This window comes from Halichoerus grypus, chromosome 8, assembly GCF_964656455.1.
Source record: "Halichoerus grypus chromosome 8, mHalGry1.hap1.1, whole genome shotgun sequence".
Lineage (NCBI taxonomy): Eukaryota > Metazoa > Chordata > Mammalia > Carnivora > Phocidae > Halichoerus > Halichoerus grypus.
Window position 1 is genome coordinate 38,089,340 of NC_135719.1, and position 19,165 is coordinate 38,108,504.

The 19,165-nt window shown below is 40.5% G+C and overlaps 1 protein-coding gene across 5 annotated transcripts in view; it reads left to right on the forward strand.

Annotated features, from left to right (window-relative positions):
• The window catches only part of UBE2Q2 (ubiquitin conjugating enzyme E2 Q2), a 104,666-nt gene that overhangs the window by 24,721 nt on the left and 60,780 nt on the right, over positions 1-19,165 (forward strand). For 2 of the 5 annotated variants that reach the window (XR_004909397.2, XM_036067660.2), the window contains exons 1-2: positions 5,903-6,375; positions 16,968-17,069. Coding sequence is in view for 4 of the 5 variants with exons in the window: in XM_036067660.2 (XP_035923553.1) it covers positions 6,190-6,375; positions 16,968-17,069 (288 nt within the window). In the remaining variant the exon portion in view is untranslated. Of the gene's footprint in view, positions 1-5,902; positions 6,376-16,967; positions 17,070-19,165 lie in introns of those variants that run through there. The other 3 variants (XM_036067659.2, XM_036067661.2, XM_078079024.1) reach the window with 3 other exon arrangements.

The window sequence follows — 19,165 nt, forward strand, 5'->3', positions numbered from 1 at the left end:
GTGCTCAATAGATATTTGTCGAGTGAGTGCATATTTGTTTATGAGAGTCTTATTATTTTTTTTTGAGCTAGAAGAAATCTAAGTGTACATCCTTTTTATTTTAGAAATGTAAAAACTAAGTTAAGAGAAAATATGAAATTTGGCCTTTCAGGTATTCATTCAACAAACATTTATTAAGCTCTAAATCTATGTCAAGCACTGAAGATCTAATACTTAGTAACAGATGGTCACTGTTCTCAAGGAGTAGGGATGAAATGTTTTTAAAAGTGCTATACTGAGCTCTATGTGTTGTTATAGTTATCTAGCACTGTGATGTCTAATATGGTAGCCATTAGCCACATGTGGCTATTTAAATTTAAGTTAGTTACAATGAAATAAAATTAAAATCCAGTTCCTCAGTCACATTAACCACTTTTCTAGTGCTCAGTGGCCACACATGGCTAGTGGCTACTCTATTGGACAGCACAAGTATAGAACCTTTCCATCATTGCAGGAAGTTCTACTAGACAGTGCTACTTTAGACCTTCTCCCCGGAATAATATTCATATACATATATATTTCAAATTCATACAATTTCAATGTATTTGCAACTTGGTCTGAAAGCCCCTTACTATACAGGCAAGAGGGAAATGATGGGTGTTGGTAATGAAGTTAAAATCAAAGGTAGTTTTAATATAAGCCAGGGTCCAAACTTGTGAAAATTTTAGCGTAGAACAGTTTCTCACTGAGTTGGCTGCTGCAGAATAATGAGTCACTTGTTCATTTCAACAGGGATGGGCTCCATATCCTGTGCCTTGTGGGGAGCTCTGTGGTTGTCTGGGCATATGTGGCCACATGCTGATGTGTGCACACTTCAGACAGGGAGAGGTCTTCATAGCTTCCCTGAGATTTCAGTGAAACTAGATCACTTCTCTCATTTACTTGCAGTCTCTTTAACTGAAAACATTACATGGATCTCACTTCTAGTAGGCTATGTCCACTTAGTGATCACTTTTTGGGTAGTTTCTATGTCCCAGGGATTGCACTATGTGTTACAGATAAGAAGATAATTAGACGAGTTTATAATCTAGCAGAGGAGACAAAGATGAAACCAGCTAGTCATAGCCAAGGTGAAACCAAAAAAGTAGGTACTGGGAAATTGGAGAAAAAGAGAGATTGATTTTAATTTAGGGGACTAAAAAGGTTGATAAAAGCAATGGCATTTGAGAGCAGCCCTACAGGATATGTTGGGACAGAATAGCATGAAATATGCTATCACTGAAAATTATTCCACATTGAAGTCCTTGAAATTAAAAATTCTTCCATACAAGTTGTGATTTCTCCCACTACTTCTTTCATACTGAACCTGCTCTGTCTTTCTGGCGACTTCCATTCTTACCCCATCTTATTCTCATGGTCCTTCATGCACATCCAGGTGGGATTCCTCAGTCAGAGTTCTCAAACAATTTTTGTCAGCACTCTCTTGTCCTCAGGCTTCTGTCTTGCCCATCTCCAACCTTGCCTTGCTGATATCAAGGTCATTCAGTTTGAGGTCTCTCAACAACCTTCCATTCCAACTCAACATTTCTTGGTCTTCCCCTCATTCTCCCCATGAGTAACTCCATGTCCTGTCCTTTCCGTCCTCTTCCAGGACCTACTTCTATGTCTTATCTCCCCACTTGTATCTTCAGTTTTCATTGCCTGTAAATGACTCTTTTTAGGGGCAGATCCAGGTTTTGTAGAGCCTGAAGCTTATTCAATCTCTGGAGCCCTCTTCAAGAAAAAGAACACAAAATTACAAACACCAACTTAGGAACAAAAGTTAATATTTACAGTTGACCCTTGAACAATGTGGTGTTAGCGGTCCTGATCCTCCACAGAAAAATCTGCATTAACTTTTGACTCCCCAACTTAACTACTAATAGCTTACCAGAAGCCTTACTGATAACATGAACAATTAACAGATATTTTATATGTCATATGTATTATATACTGTATTGTTTGAATAAAGTAAGACAGAAAAAAGAAAATGTTACCAAGAAAATCATAAGGAAAATACATTTACAATGCTGTACTGTATTTATCAGAAAAAAATCTGCATATAAATGACCTGCACAGTTTAAACCCGTGTTGTTCAAGAGTGAACTTTATTTAGAAGAAGCCTGTGCAAGTGTAAGGGGCCCTGAAGGTTAAGCTTCACAGTAAATCTACCTCTGTCTGCACTATAATAAAAACAAAACAAAACAAAACCCTAAAGCTTCCCTTCTCTTTTTCTCATCACTCTGAAACCTTTCCTAGTAGTAGTCTACATACAGTGTCTGTGCTCCTATTCCATGTCCATTCTATTGCAATGGTTTTCTCTAAAACACCATTGACCTCCTAATCCCTAAGGCCCATAGATTTTTCTTGGTCGTGATCTTTCTTGGCCTTTCCACAGATAATCTGACACACAGGTCATCCTCTGACTTTTCCAATGATTCCTTTACCACTAAATTAGCAATGGTGAGCCTTACTCAATGGCCTGAGTTGTCTTCCCTCCCCTGTGACTCAATGGTCATACTCATACCTATGGCTTCTACTATCATTCTGTGTGGCCGATCTGCCATTATATCCCTTGCACTGACTTCCCTTATAAACTCAAGGCCTATAATACAAATTCTCTACCTGAGGTCCCACCATCACCTCAAATTCATCTTTTTTCTGGCTGTATCAATAGCATCACTCCGTCCCAGCCACCTGCTCAAGAAATGTGAAAATTACTTTAAATAAAACACCTCTCTCTCCCTCCCTTCCTGCATCAACTCTAACATCTATCAGTTCTACCTCAGAAATATCCCTAGCATCAGTGTAGTCCTTTCTAGTCCCACTGCCACATTTCCTACTTAAGTGTTTCTATATTACTTGGACCAATCCAAAAGACTCTAATGTTTGGAGCTGAAGAAACTCAGAGCTGGATGTGACTTGCCCTATTGAATTAATGGCAGGTCAGATCTAGAATCTGGGTTTCCTGCTTCTTCTTGGTGGCTACTTCACAGTTCTAAACCCACTGAAATCTATTTTGTATACACTAATGCCAGGTTAATCTTAAAAGTGATGACTCACCAAATGAAAGTGTGGTCCCTAGCATGGTATTTCAGGGCCCTGAAATCAGGTATCAGATAATATCTCAACTTTATCTTCTTCTTGCATTGTATTGTATAATCAAGTGGGCTCTTGGATGTTCTCTGAACATGACCATACTTTTATGCAGGCAATTTCTGGAATTAATTTCTTCCCTGCTATGTAGTAAGTAGGTCAGTAGTTTGAACTTCTTATCAATTATGGTCTGATGTTGTCTTTGTGTGTTTGTAGTAGACATTGTGGTTGTCTCAACATCCATCCCATCCCAGATGATTGAAAGTCCAATGAATGAACCTATCCATTTACCATGATTGGTTTAGGGATGGACATGTGATACATTTCTGGCCAATGACACAGAAGGGAAGTCAGTTGGGCAGAATCTTGGGAAGGTCCCCATGTCTTAGGAGACATTGAAGAAATAGTCCTTTCTGACTCTGGATATTGTCATGGCTGAATATGACCCACAAGAACAACTATGGCCACCTTGCTCTCAGCCTGACAAAGAAGATGGAGAGGATCTGAGCTATTGATATTATTGAAGATCTAATCAACCAATCCTGGAGGCTGCCCTGACTCTGAACTTCCTATTATGTGAAGTAATACATTTCCTTATTATCCAAGCCACTTTAAGTCACAGTTTTCTGTTATCTGCAGCCTAAATCATCAGGAAACAATGTTTTGTTTCCAATGCTAGACATTAAGCTTCTTGAATTCAGTTTCTATTTCTGCCTAGCCCTCTTATGGCTTGGCACACAGCAGATGCTCAAAAAATGATTGTGAGGGGTGTTTGGGTGGCCCAGTCAGTTAAGCGTCTGCCTTTGGCTCAGGTCATGATCCCAGGGTCCTGGGATGGAGCTCCACATTGGGCTCTCCGCTCAGCAGCGGGGAGCCTCCTTCTCCCTCTCCTCTGCCTGCCGCTCCCCCTGCTTGTGCATTCTCTCTCCCTCTCTCTGTCAAATAAATAAAATCTTTTTTAAAAGTACTTTAAAAAAAAAGATTGTGAAATTGATATTTATATATTTATTTCTGATACAACTAGTAAAAGCATTTGCAATTTATAAAGCTCTTTAATTTACTCATACCAATTTAGAGATAACAAAATAAGGCTTAGATAGATTAAATAACGTGTACAGGGCATTTCATTTCTCAAAGTCATATAAGTTCTGAACAGGTTGTTCCCCTTTGTCTGAAATCCTCATCCATGACTACCATGCCTGTTAGGGTCCCAAGAGTACTGGAGACTGATGGAAAAAGCAAGCAGCAAGCCATTCCAGTGTTTAACCCAGCAATAATGCCAATACAGTATCCTAGTTATTTCTGACTTGGAGCTCAGAACTGGAACCCGTTCTCTCAGTCCCAATTCATAATACTATCTCTAGTGCCAGGACCATGAATCCCCATAAATACAACACTTTATACGCAGAGGAATTTTCCCAGGAAAATGGATCACAGCTTTTATTAAATTCTCAAGAGGGTCTGTGACTCCCTGAAAGGTTAAGAAGCACTATAACATGTATCTCAGAAGTAATTGAAAAAAACGTTTAAAATATTCCTCATTCAGTGAACCTAATATCTCCCCCTGTTGTTCTGTATTATGTCATCTAAGGGACCAGTAGACCAGGAACCACTTGCAGATCATGAAGCAGGAGACATTTAGGCAGAGAGGGTTCAATACCTCCAGTCAAGACCAGTGTAAAAGGAAAATGCAGAGCCCCTTGTTGAAAAGTTATTAAGGACTTCAAAAGGGCTACAGCAGAGCATTCAACCAAACATAAGGTCCTTTTAAGCTAGCAGCCCTGTGCAACTACAGAGGTCGCACACCCGTGAAACGGATACTGCTTCTAGTACATATTCCTGAACATACTATTGCCTGCCCAATTATGCTATAGTCCTTTGGACTGCCACGCAGTCCTTTATCCATCTAGAATGTGCCACAGATTGTATTAAGAGCTGGGTATTCCTGATAGGAGCATTCATTCAATAACACTGGGTGTCCACAAAAGGCCTTGTTCTAGATCCTGGGGATACAACTCTGAATAAGACATTCGTGTTGGGCAGAGACAATGAACAAATAAAAATATCAGGCAGTGATAGGTGCTGAGTAAAAAAATTAACATAGGGTTATGTGATATAGGGTGACTGGTTGGCTATTTTAGATTGGGTGGTCTGGGAGGCCCTCTCTGAGAGGACATTTGAGCTAAGACTTTACTGAAAATAGGCCAGTCCTGCCTCCATGGGAGGTGAAGAGGATTTCCTTAAGCTTGGCAAACAGGACAAAAATCTCAAGGCAGGAAAGGAAGAGAGGGAAAGGGGGCTGGCAGGAACCCAGACTAGTGAAGTGGTGGCTATGGGGTTAGAGTAGCGAGGATGAAAGTAGGAGTGCCAATGCATCCAGAGCGCGGCCCGCCGCCCGCCGCCCACTAGGGCGCCGCCTGGGTCAGGTGAGTGGGTGGCTCTGGCAGAGCCTAGCGGAGGAGCCGCCCCCAGGGGCCGGCGCGCGTCCGCAGCCGCGCCGACGTGGCCGGCGCTATAGGCCGCGCACGTGGCCGGCCCCTCGGCTTGGAGGCGGAGGCGCGCAGGGGGTTTCCTAATCCTCCAGGTGATCAGGCCCCGGGGAGCCAGCCGGCCCCGAGCCTCGCGTCCGAGGGCAAGAGGAGCGAAGGAGATGGGCCCGGCAGTAGAGGGCTGGGTCAAGGCGAGGAGGGGGCGGCCAGGCGAGCCCGCGCGCAGGCCGCGTGCACGCGCCGGAACCGGGGCGCGCGGGGCGCGCCGGGGCGGGGAGGGGATGGGGGCGGGGTGGGGGCAGCTCTTTCCCAGGCGGTAGCGGGGGCGGTGTCGCTGTTGCCCTTTTAAGCCGCGGGGCCGCGGTCTCCTGCCGGCGGAGTCAGTTACAAAGAGAATAGCCGCCCGCCGAGGCCTCGGTGCCCCTAGCCATTTTTCAGCCGCGATCCGACGCGGGCCTCGGCGGCGGGGAGAGGCGGAGCCGCGAGAGTGCGGCCCCAGGCCGGCCCTGTGGGGCGGTAGCGGCCGTGACGGCGGCTCTGGGCCCGGCTCCCCTTTCGCACCCCTCCTGCCGGAGATGAGGGGAAGATGTCCGTGTCAGGGCTCAAGGCCGAGTTGAAGTTCCTGGCGTCCATCTTCGACAAGAACCACGAGCGATTCCGCATCGTCAGCTGGAAGCTGGACGAGCTGCATTGCCAGTTCCTGCTGCCGCCTCCGGCACCGCCGGGCAGCCCGCACTCGCCGCCGCCGCTCACACTCCACTGCAACATCACGGTGAGGCGCCTGGCCTCAGCCCCTCGGAGCCCGGCGAGGGCGAAAGGGGCGCTCCGAGTCCCCGGACAAAAGGGAATCGGTCCGGTAGAGGCCCCTTGGTTCCCGGGGCCCCGGGCGGGGCGGATCCGCCCCTTTCCCCGGCAAGGGGCCCAGCCCAGGCCCAGCCTTGCAAGAGCGAGGCTTGGGTGGGAGGGGGCAGGCGGCGCATTTCTCCGCTTTTCCCGCGGGGCTGGGTTTGGGGCTGGCCCCTCTCAGCCGCCTTCTCCGCGCCTCGGGGTGGGAGACCGCGGCGGCCCTTGCCCTCGCCGGGTCGCCATGGTTGTTCACAGCCGGCCTGCCCCCGGGGCCGCGGCGACGCAAATCGACTTTGGCTGTTGGAGCCCCGGCAGGGAAGGGGGAAGGCCCTCAAGTTTTAACGCCTTACTCTTCAGTCAGGTTTCCCTCGTCTTGCTTATTCACCCGGTTATTTTTGAGTTTTTGTTTAAGGAAAAACTGATACTGAAAACTGATGCATTTGATGGGGGAAAAGTTTAGACTGGAGCCTCTGGTACTGTTTGAATTATCCCCTCCCTGCTGGCCTTGCTCCGCGCGTACGTTTCCGAAAGGCGCTTTGTACTGGATTCGGCAGGTGGTGGTATCGGTGTTTGCTTACATAGCCCCTCCTGTGTGTAAGCCTTTAAAATTATCTGCAGCCCAAAGGAGATATTTGCCCAGGTCTTCTTCCCAGAAAGGTTATTTTATGTCACAAAGCCAAAAAGGCAGTTTAAAGCTCACTCTTTGGTTTAAATTGGAAGCTCGTTAGAAATCCGGGGCTTGGTAAGGTAATCGAAGTGTTTAATTAAAGTTTTTTCGTGAATGTGTATGATGAAACCGTTCATGGTGAAATCCAAACTGCAGAATGAACTTCTTGTAGCAGGAGTCAAGGTGGCAGTTTTATGTTCATTCGAACCATGTCTGGTGTCTTTGAATCCTTTTGGTTAAGTCAGTGGGCTACTCAGGTGCCTAAAGTGTTCTGGTCTGGTACTCGAGAGTGTGGAAAGGGCTTGGAGTTACGATAATTGACATTAAAATAATTTCCAGAAAATCTGGGGGAGCAGGTGTGTATTTGGGGGGGAAATACAAGTGCTGTACTGAGGAGAGAAGTCATTTATTGAGCATATAAGTGTTCTGTTCTAGGCACTGGTTTTGCAAAACTGGGCAGAGCAGTCCCTGCTTTCAGAACTAAATCTTCTTGGGGGAAGAGTTTTATATAACCAAGTGTTACTAAGTTCTGTGGTGTCATTATGAAAGCCAAAGAGAGCAATTAATTTTGAGTTTGGTGGTTGGGTGGTACTTCAGAGAAGGCTTTGGTGAGAGGCTGACGTTGGAGTTGGGCTTTCACAGGTGAGTAGAATCTTGGGAGTGGAAGCACATTTCAGGCAGAGGAAACTATCCAGAAAAGACACCAGTGCTTGAGAAAATGCTTTGCTTAGGAGTAGACAAATTATGAGGATATAGGCTGGTAAAGGAGAAGATATTCCAAGAATGGGAAACAGGAAGTGGTAGTGAGCGTGAAGGAGACTGGCCTGTATGGTGATTGTTCTGGTAGAAATTGGGGTATGGCCCGGAAAAGGTAGGGGTGGTTTGCATGATAGAATACTGACCTTGTAGGCTGTGGGGAGCTACTAAATTACTGAGGTGAGTTGGGAAAATGTGTTTGCTATCTAGCACTAGGGGTAGTTCTCTCCAGTGTGTGGTATTAGGAAACGTGTGTGTATGGTTTGGGTTATCTCAGGTGCTGTAGGGTAGCGTTGCTGCTGTGCTGGCAGTCTGCCACAACAAAGAATTATCCCACTTCAAATGCCAGCACAGTCCCCACCGAGAACCATAGAGGAGGCTGATAGGAGTCAGCTGCACACAGAATACTGCGTGAAGACCTGGATTAGGAAATGGACCAAGGAGTGAATTAGAGACACCCAGTGAAAGGAGGATTTGGTAGAGACTTGTATAATGGTATTATAGTAGAAACTACTCAAAATTATGACAGGTATTATCAGAAGATAATTATCATGGTGGATACTCAGTGTATATGAGTGTGTATTAATTTTTTATGGGAAAATATCAAACATATACAAAAGGTGAATAGTGTGGAGAACTTTCGTGTATTCAGCCTCAACAGTGATAAATTTTTGGCCAATCTTCATCTGTACCCCACCTCAGATTATTTTGAAGCAGGTTCCTGACCTGTCGCTTCATCTGTAAGTATTTCAGTGAGTATCTCTAAAAGATAAGACTCTTTAAGCCTAGGTAGGTGTTTTGATAAAATCTACATGGCTTGCTTGTGCTGGTACCATTTTCTTAGAAGGGAAAGAGCAAAGAAAAAACAGTGTTGGATTTCCTGTCTATTGTGTTTGTGAATTGCTAGTCTCTAAAAGGTTATAGCTCTTAAAAAAAAAATGAGTTTGATCTGTTCTTTAATTTTTTCTCTTATTTCCTTATTCCCAAATATTTGTTGAGCTCTTCTACATGCCAGGCCCTGTCTTTTCCATTGCTCACCAAGAAGCATACTTACACAGTTTAAGTTTTGAGTAAACGGCACCTCACAAATTGTTTCCTTACACTCATGCATGCCAGTTTCTGAATAATCTTCTAAAGATACTCTGCCCCTTTTTCTTTCAGGCTTCTGAATCTGTTTTTCCCATGTGGAATGTGCCCCTTACCCCACCCCAGTCTGTCTTTCCACGTTTGACCATCCCTCAAGGCTCTTCTAGGAAGTCGTATTCAGTTCCTGCTGGTATTTATTTCCCCTTCCTCCCTTCTATAATCTTTACTATTTACTGCTTTGGTTATGTGTCCTTATGTCCTATTACAATAGTTTTAGATTTTTTTTTTTTTTAAGTCTTTTTTTATGATGGCAGGGGAGAATAGTCTCTAATCATGCTTTTCATCTTCCATTCAGTAAATGCTCAGTAAATACTTGTTCTATTTTAGTTCTATTTTAGTTATATTCTGTATGAACAAAAATCTTAACTGTTGTGTAAGTTAACTGCCAAGAGTTTGTCAAAAGTGCAGAGATAACATCAAGATATATTTTAAATATTTAAATACTTAACAGGTCACTGGATGGGAAATCTGTAATTTGATTTCATATGAAAGACCATCTTAAGAAGGAGAAAACAGAACTTACATAGATGTTTTACTCTTTAGGCCAAGGGAATTGAGCTAAATCTTTTTCTGTTATATAAATTTGTCCTAATCTTAAATATGAAGGGAAAGAATGCTATTTTCAACCTCAGGGAGTCTTTTTTATTACTTGTTTTGTGTGAACTCATGATATGAAGGAGTGTCATGCAAACAGATCTAATTGCCAGTTAGTGCTAACATTCAGTTGTTAACGCTCACACCTAAAAGCAAAGCAGCTTGTTTTAGTAACCTGTGTGGCCTTATTGGGAGCTAGTATATGGCATTCTTTTAGTCCTTTTGAAATATTTAACATAACTTGGCAACTTCATTTCTCCTTATATGGACTTCTTGACATCTGGTAACTCTTGGTAGGCAATCAGTATTTCAGAGTGAAAAATTCCCCCCCCCATGTAAATTAGCTGGTAAACAAATAAAACTTTATGCTGATTTTTTGTTTGTGTGGCATAAACCATTACTCTTTTTGCATGAGTGGCTATTTATTAGGCTACTTGTGGTAGCACATTTTTAATTTTGCTAATTAAATTTCTCTTGGTCATATCCAGAGTCCCCTTTCCCCTCCCCACCTCACCACCAACAGCAAGACACTAAAATAACAAATGTTAGAGCTCTGAGAGAAAAAGGTTTAGTCTATACTTAGTAGTTGGGACTTTAAGCAAATCACTTTTTCTACTGTTTTTCTGTAAAGTAGACAATACTTTTTGTCCTGCATGAAAGCTTATAAAGAAAAGCTCTTTAACAATAATAATGTTCTCTACAAATATGAAATTGATGGGGTCATTTGTGGCTGAATAACATTTTATTTTGAAAATGGTTTCTAACAGCTTTTCATGGGAAATAAATCAATGCTGTTAATTTCTTAATTTTTCATGTTTCCAGTCTTGACACTGATTAAAAAGTAGCCCCACCAAGGTTATACAAAGAAAATCATGAACCAACTTGGTTAAAGAGCCCAAGACCTTGGGGCGCCTGGGTGGCTCAGTCAGTTAAGCGTCTGCCTTCGGCTCAGGTCATGATCCCAGGGTCCTGGGATTGAGTCCTGCATCGAGCTCCCTACTCAGTGGGGAGTCTGCTTCTCGCTCTCCCTCTGCCTGCCGCTCTCTCTCTGCCTGCCGCTCTCTCTCTCTCTCTCTCTCTCTCTCTCTGTCAAATAAATAAACAAAATCTTAAAAAAAAAAAAAAGACCCCGAGACCTTTTCTTTGGTCTGCCTTCCTGGGACGGATTACCTTTCCAAATTGAACACCTGGAGAATCATTTGGAAATAGCAGAACTGTCATGTTAAGCACCTAAGCGGTACTTTAAGCCTGGAGGAATCGTTGTTTTCATTCATCTGACCAATTTATAATACAGAGTCAACTTCCTAGTCATTATCTATCTATCCTCCTCTACCCCATTTTTATGTCCGTCCTTGAAAGAACAAGTACATGAAGAAGAAACTTAGGTTTCCATTTTATGAATGGTGTATGCCTTAGTAACCCGATTTTTTTTGTTGTTGTTAAACTTCTTTAGACCTGGAAAAGATTAGATAAATGTCAGAAAGTTGAGGGGTGGGGAATTGAATTGAAACAGTCACTGCCAAATGTAAAGCATTACTGGAGAGCCAGAGTAATGAAGCAGAGTCCCCTTTGCCAAGGCCATTGTAACAGTGTTCTGTGTTCTCTTCTAAAAGATTATTCTGAAAGACGCAGTAGACTCAGAATCAAGGAAACTGTCTGTTTCTGCAGATCAGGTGGTTTGAATCTTCAGCACCTTTATTTTCTCTGCCTCAGTTTAATTAGAATGATGTTTTGATTTTTCATTCTGCCTTTGTGGGCTCTGATAATATTACTTAGTTGTTTCCTTGCAAAATGATTAGCAGGGAGCAATCTCTTTTGGTAGCTTTTTTTCCCCCCAATGTCAGAGCATTCAGGGGTGCCTGGGTGGCTCAGCTAGTTAAGCCTCTGCACTCAGCGGGGAGGCTGCTTGAAGATTCTCTCCCTCTGCTCCTCCCCCATCTCACGCCTAGGTGTGCGCCCGCTCTCTGAAAACAAATAAGTCTTTAAAAAAAATAAATGTCAGAGCATTTAGACTTTTCTTAGAGTACTATATGGTGATTCTGTTGGTTTCATTCTCCACCCCACATTTACTGAACAACAAAGTGTGAAAGTAATGTGTCCCATAACTGGCTTCTGGAAGAGTTACAACTGTTAGACTTCTGAACCTTCAACAGAAAGTTATATGCATCCGTGTTCAAAAAGTGATGAAGTCCTTGGAGATGGCCATGTTCTATTATTTGGAAAGGTAGTAGAGACTGAGCATCCTGGCAGGCAGTTTTGCTGGCTGGTGCTTGATACAGAGCCACACATTGGTGTCTTACTGGATTTGTGTAGAAAATAGATGCAGAAAGTTATTTCTTTTTTTTTTTTTTTTTAAGATTTTATTTATTCATTTATTTGAGAGAGTGAGAGAGAGAGAGCACATGAGAGAGAGAGAGAGCACATGAGAGAGGGGAAGGTCAGAGGGAGAAGCAGACTCCCTGCCGAGCAGGGAGCCCGATGCGGGACTCGATCCCGGGACTCCAGGATCATGACCTGAGCCGAAGGCAGTCGCTTAACCACCTGAGCCACCCAGGCGCCCCCAGAAAGTTATTTCTGAATAAGAATGCTGGTTTCTGTGTTGTGTTTTGTTTTGTTTTTTTTCTATTTTAAATAATGCTTTAGACATTAATAGCTAGAGCTAAATCATTATGCATATAGGTAATGTCCTTTGAAACTTTCCTAGAAGTGATGGCTTCCCATTCTTACTGATGAATTGGTTTCTGGAGCTATAACAAATTATATTGGATAGGAACTTTTTTTTTTCTTCCAGGTAGAAGCTTTTATTTAACAGATTGGTAAAAATGTTAGCAAGTGTGCAGTGAAATGGGTGTTCTCACAGTCATGGCAGAAAATACAAATATCTATGACCCTTGAGAAATTGGTTTACATAAACCCTCTCTGTTTTAAGCAAGATATAAATATTGACTATCCCAGGCTGACTGGTCCTTATGACTCCAGAGCTCCCAGAAGAATTTTAGTCCTGGAGAAGACCTAGATTTGTCTGGCTTAGCCCAGCTTACAGCTAACTACTGGGAGTGGAATGGGCTCATAGAGACCTGTGACCAAGTTTTGGGTCAAGGGAGAGAGATGGAAAGATGGGAAGGAATTAGGGAAACTAGCTCCAGTGGAACCACATAGGTTAATATAGAATGGTGAAGGGATGTTTCTTCCAAGGAGAACATTCTGGGCTGGGCTGCAGGAGGTGTGGAGAAGGCTGCTGTTCTAAAACTTTTTGGAGTCAAAACTTTTATACTGTTTAAAAGTGAGGGGTGTCTGGGTGACAGTCAGTTAAGCATCTGATTCTTGGTTTCGGCTCAGGCCCTGATCTCAGTGTGGTGAGATTGAGCCCCACATGGGGCCCACATGCTTAAAACTGACTCTTTCCCCCCTGCCCCTTACGCCCTCTAAAATAAAATAAATTTAAAAAAAACAAAAAAAGTGTACTGAGGGCCCAAGGAGCTTTTATGTAGGTTACCTATCAATATTTATCATTAGAAATTAAAGCAAATATTTAAAATATTCATTGAAGTAAACATTTTAATAAAATATTATGGCCATATTTCATAAACTAAAACGTTTTAGTGAGAATAGTGGCATAATTTTACATTTCTTTTAAATCTCTTTGATATCTGGTCTGTCATTTGTTTCTGCATTCAGTCTGTAAGGGTGTTTGTTTTGGTTGAAATAATATGAAGAAAATTCAGCCTCACAAATATTTGGCTGGGAAAAGTAGGAATATTTTAATAGCCATTTAGATAATTGTAGATACTCTTTTTGGATATTTCATCAAAACTTGGTCTTTCTTATAAAGATTTTATTTATTTGACAGAGAGAGACACAGTGAGAGAGGGAACACAAGCAGGGGTAGGGAGAGGGAGAAGCAGGTTTCCTGCTGAACAGAGAGCCCGATGCGGGGCTCATCCCAGGACCCTGGGATCATGACCTGAGCTGAAGGCAGACCCTTAATGACTGAGCCACCCAGGCACCCCAAACTTGATCTTTCTTGAACTGTGAATGGATCTTCTGTCCTTGCGTGATTTATAACATCATGTATTCATCACTTGGAAAATATGGTTCACTGAAATCTTATAAATGTTGAAATGTTTCATTATATAGTATGAAGACATTATATTAAGATCACCAGCAACCTCATCAGAATATTCTTAGAAAGCTCTCAAGCTCATAGCAGTGGATACAGATTTTCCAAAATTCTAATTTTTGCTTGAAAGCTTGAATTTTATCATTGGCAATAAATACTGTCCTTTGTTTTCCTTGAAATGACATACTCTATCCATTTTTGAGAAAATGTCAGAAACCTAAGTTGAAATAACCATTGTCTGTCAGTCATCCTTTCGGGTAAAATTGGTGTTCCTTTAAAGTGGTTAGTTCACAACTCAGTCACACAAATGCTTTTTCTCAAGTATTCTGTAAGAGTTCTCATGTGTGCATTCCATTTCATCAGTTGCAATATTAAAAAGACCTATATAAGGATTGAGATTTAGTAAAAGAATTTTTACTACTTATTCACAGATATTCTTAAGTAAAACCTCTTTTTTTCTTTGTCCTTTAAACATCTTAAATGTCTAGTGGGGAAGAATACCATGACCCCAAGTGTAGTTTGGTGTCACTGCCTTTATTTGTGCTAAGGGTCCAGCAGTTTCACCCAGGGGCTTGAGGGCCCCAGTTTGAAAATTATTGACGTAGTTGCTTAGACCTATAAATCCTATCTTCTCATGTACAGGATTAGAAGAGCATGTCATAAGCAGGAACTGATCTCAGTAATTTTTGTTGTTGTTGCAGTGCTCATAATATGGTTCTAAGGGGTTTTAGTCCAGAGCAACAATTCATATATTTTATTTTGCTTATGTAGAATTAGACAAACACTAATCTACACAGTGAAGTTCTAAAATTTAGTTGGGTGGTTTTTTTGTTTTTGTTTTTTCCTGTTTTGTTTTTTGGAACTAAGGTCTAGGTGGTATGTTCCAAACTAGGCTGAAGAATTTGAAGAAGAAAATGCAATACTCAATAAGTAGTTTTCTTTAAGAACCCAAGATTAATTTTGAAGATAGTTTTTCTTTTAGTCTGTGAATAGCTTTGGGACACACTGAAAATTAGAGAAATGAGAATACAAAATAAACCAGTATTGAATAGATCTAATGATGTCTTTCTTCAGTACAGTTTTTTGTTCTATAAAGAACATTTGGTGAAGTGCTTCAAAAATAGTTTCTTTGGCTTTAACTATATTGTAATTGAGATTATAGTTCTCAAAGCAATGCTTCTTTAATATTGTTTCTGAAAAATTGTTTTTCCATAACTAGAACCTAATTGTTTGGCAGCTAGTATCTAATAATAGTGACTTTTTCCTAATTTATAATAGAAGACAGTACAGAGTAAATGTCTATTAGTAGGTGAGAGCATGTAATGCTTTTTTCCGTTAACCTTTAAAAGTCAACACATGTAATGGTACTTTAAAAAATATGTAACTATAGCATTTCTTGTAAGTACTCAGTTTGCGATGGAATAAAATATTAGAATTTTATGGGGTTTGAATTAGTTATATATTGCTCTGTAACAAATGTAGCACCCTAAAACAGCAACATTATCTCACAGTCTCTGTGGGTCAGGGATCTGTGCATGGCTTATCAGGGTTCCCTGGCTCCCAGTCTCTCTCAAGGCAGTAAAGGTGTTGGCTAGTGCTGAAGTCATCTCAGAGTGAGATTGGGAGAGACTCTCCTCCAAACTCATTCATGTAGTTTTGGTAGGATTAATCTCCTTACAGGCCTCAGGTCTGAGGGCAGCAGTTGGTCAGAGGCCTTGCTCAATCTCTTCCCATGTGGCTGTGGGCTTCTCCATAGGGAGATGGCTTCATTGTGGGGGGGAAGGGGGGTAAATGAAAGAGCAGGAGAGGGTGAGCAACATAGAAATTCTCATCTTTTTGTAACCTAATCCTAGAGGTGATATGACATTATTTACTGTATTGTTTGCTAGAAGTGAGTCTAGGGAAGGGAATTAAGGGTATGAATACCAGGTTAGGATTATTGGGACCATTTTAGAGGTTGCCCACTACAGTGTTCAAGAACATCATTGACCTCAGAGCTGTAGCACACAGACAGTGGCTGTACAAGGAGGATGCCTGTCTCAAAAGCCCAGCTTCTATGGCAAGTGAAAGCTGTATGTACCATATGGTCACTATATCGCTGTTTGTTCTGACTTCTAACACCAGAGATATTTAAGGAATAATCTTAACCTCATTTAAGGAATCTGTTCCTTTAGAAACTACATCCCTCCCTACAATCTGAGAAGGGTTGGAAATCATTAGGAAAAAGGCAAAATTAAATGGGATTGATTTTTTTTTTTTTCCCCCTTTTTAGGGCCAATTTTCTAATGGAGAAAAATCTCAAAGTAACTTCTGTAATTATTTAGAGAACGGAATATAGGAAGTAAGAAGATTTTTAAAAATCATTTTAGCATTTATAAGGATTTAAAAATATGTGCCTAGATTATACTCCTTTGCTTTACCTTTAAAAATTGAGTTAGATCTCATCTAGATAAAGTTTAGAAATGTAGCTTTATTATATTAAAAAGCAAAAGTAGTATGGTTTGAATTTATAAATTATACTTCAAGGTTGGGAGGTGGCTGCTTTTTTTTGTTTTTTGTTTTTTTTCTTTTTGAGGGATTTATTTGATTCCAGATTTTAAAGCCTTTAAAAAATGTTAAAGCTGGAGAATCCAGGCCATGATTGACCTTTCTTTGTAAAGGAAGGAAGCCCATCTTTCCTGGTACCTGAGTACCAATTTTTTTTCAGCTTGTGATAAAACCTAACTTTTGCAGTATTTCTTTTCTATTTTAAATGCTACTACCTACTGGGTAAACTACTTTTTTTGCTTGATTTTTAAATGTTTAAATTATGTAACATGGAGCAGGCAAAATTACACCATAAAACTGTTTTTAAAAAATCCACAAAAAGAGGGGGCGCCTGGGTGGCTCAGTCGGTTAAGCGGCTGCCTTCAGCTCAGGTCACGATCCCAGGGTCCTGGGATCGAGCCCCGCATCGGGCTCCCTGCTCAGCGGGGAGCCTGCTTCTCCCTCTCCCTCTGCCTGCCTCTCTGCCTACTTGTTCTCTCTCTCTATCTCTCTGTCAAATAAATAAATAAAATTTAAAAAAAAAAAAAATCCACAAAAAGAAACTTTCTCCGTGAATAGATTTTAATGTGTTGTTTTTCTTCTCCCTGATATATTTTACTTGTCATCTTGCCATTTGGTGGTATAGTTAACTTGCATTTCCAGATTAGTCCATATGTAAATGTGTTTAACATGGGTGTCTCTGTAACAGGAATCTTACCCATCTTCCTCACCAATATGGTTTGTGGACTCTGATGACCCAAATCTGACATCAGTGCTGGAACATCTAGAAGATACTAAGAGCAACAATTCGGTGAGAAAATAAGCCAACCTACTATTTTTTTTCCCCCCTAAAGAACGTTATATGTAGAACTTAAGTGTTAAGAGGTAATATGATATAGAAAAGCCTGATTAATGATTATTTGATAATCTTAAAGGAGCTAAAGACCAGTTTTGTTTGTCTGTTTTTTGGCCTTCAAATTCTGTACTACCTGATATCTTTTTTATTCCCCATAGGTTAAACTTAATTTAGATGAGGAGTTAGGTGGTCTCTTTTCAGTGAATTCTGATTTTAAACCAACCCGACATTTTTGGTAGGGAACACTAGCCAAGGTGGAAGATAGAAAAAGAAAAAAAGACTGAGGTGGATGTGCGGGGAAATAATGCTAGAATGACATCAGTGCTAGTGTTAGGGAATTGCTTTCTCTCTCAGAAGTCTGTAACTGCAGTAATAGTCATAGGTATACAAAGAAAATGCATTTTTTGTTTTTTGCTTTTTTTTTAATATATGAAGAAATGTAACTTTCCATTTTACAAAAAAAAATTTAAAAATCAGTTTTCTTTGATTATAAAACTAAGCAACTATTGTGAGAGCACTTAGTAAAATAAAGGGAAATAAGATTTCTGCCTGATATAACCACTGTTGACATGTTAGCTACTTTCTATCCATATTTTTCCCTTGCTAGTAAAATACATGGACTCTAATAAATATGTTTAAATAGTTGAGGTCATATTCTATATAGTTTTATATCCTTTTTTAAAATTAACATGGAATGAAAGATTTGACTGCTATCTTCCTAGATGGGCAGACTGCATATTATAAATATGTCTGTTACCTCCGTAGTTTCATGTTAATTTATAAATTGAATGCAATTAATCCCAACAGTCTTATTTTGGGACTCTCAAGTTGGTTTTAAAGAGTAAATAATAAAAAAATAGTTGAAAAAAGTAATGAGGAGAGACTTGTCCAATTAGATGTTAAATAAAAATATTATGTACTGGCAATGGACTGGACATATAAAGACAATAGAAGTTTAAAAACACTCATGCAATTGAGAATTCAGAATAAGTTAAAATACTCAATAAGGAAAAGGTGGATTATTCTATAAACATCATTGGGAGAACTGACCATTTAGGGAAGACCACCTGCCTTGGTCTTTCCTGAGCTCTTATCTCAGATTTTTGTTAAAATAAGTTACAGGTGGTTTAAACACATCTATTCTTAAAATTAACAACAGAAGAAATCAGTTTGAGGAGTATTTTAAGAGTAGAGGCTGGTCTGGAGAGCCATGAAGGTTAGAGGTAAAAATAAAAAGCTAGACAGATACAAATTCATATTTCCAGTAGGGGAGTGACAGGACAGGGAAAGATAGCCCTCTTACTCCTTTTAGGAGGTTAACTCTAAAAAGATCTACAGATATAAGTTTTGTAATAGTAGAAATGATTGGGTTATTTTTCAGTGTCTAAAATTTTTCATCAAAAAATGCTCGCAAAATGAAATGACATAGGACATAAAATTGGGTCTCATTTTATTTTTTAAAGATTAATATATTTACATAAAAGAAGAAAACCAAATTACCTTCTACTCTTATAGTCTCTGCCAGTTATTTCATAACCTAGTTTCTTGACAGAATAAGTTGTATTTCCTCACCTTTGCTTTACTTAATTCATTTTAATCTGGATTCTGCCTTCATTGTTGCACTAAAATTTTTTATGTCTAGGTGCCAAATCCAGGGAATCTTTTTTTAACCCTAAAATTGACCTCTCTGCAGCACTTTGTTAGTGGTGATTGTTCCTTTGTTGAAACATTCCTCCATTTAACAAACATTTATTAAAGTCTACCAATCAAAAGCTAGTTAAATAAAAGCTGCTGTGTATAGTTTTATGATAGAGTATTATATTGTAGTTAAAAATAATGCAGCCAGTCTTTCCATAGGAATGCATACAACTTTCGAAGTTATGCAAGTGAAAAGGCAAGGCATAGAATATTGTTTATAATCTGGCCCCTTTTGCAAACAGTGTTGTAAAAAATAAAAAAGTCTGTATCTGTGTGGGTTTATACATACTTTTCTCTTCCTGGGTGTGTACAGGAAACTGTTAATAGTAGAACAGAGAGAAGTATCTTTTTTT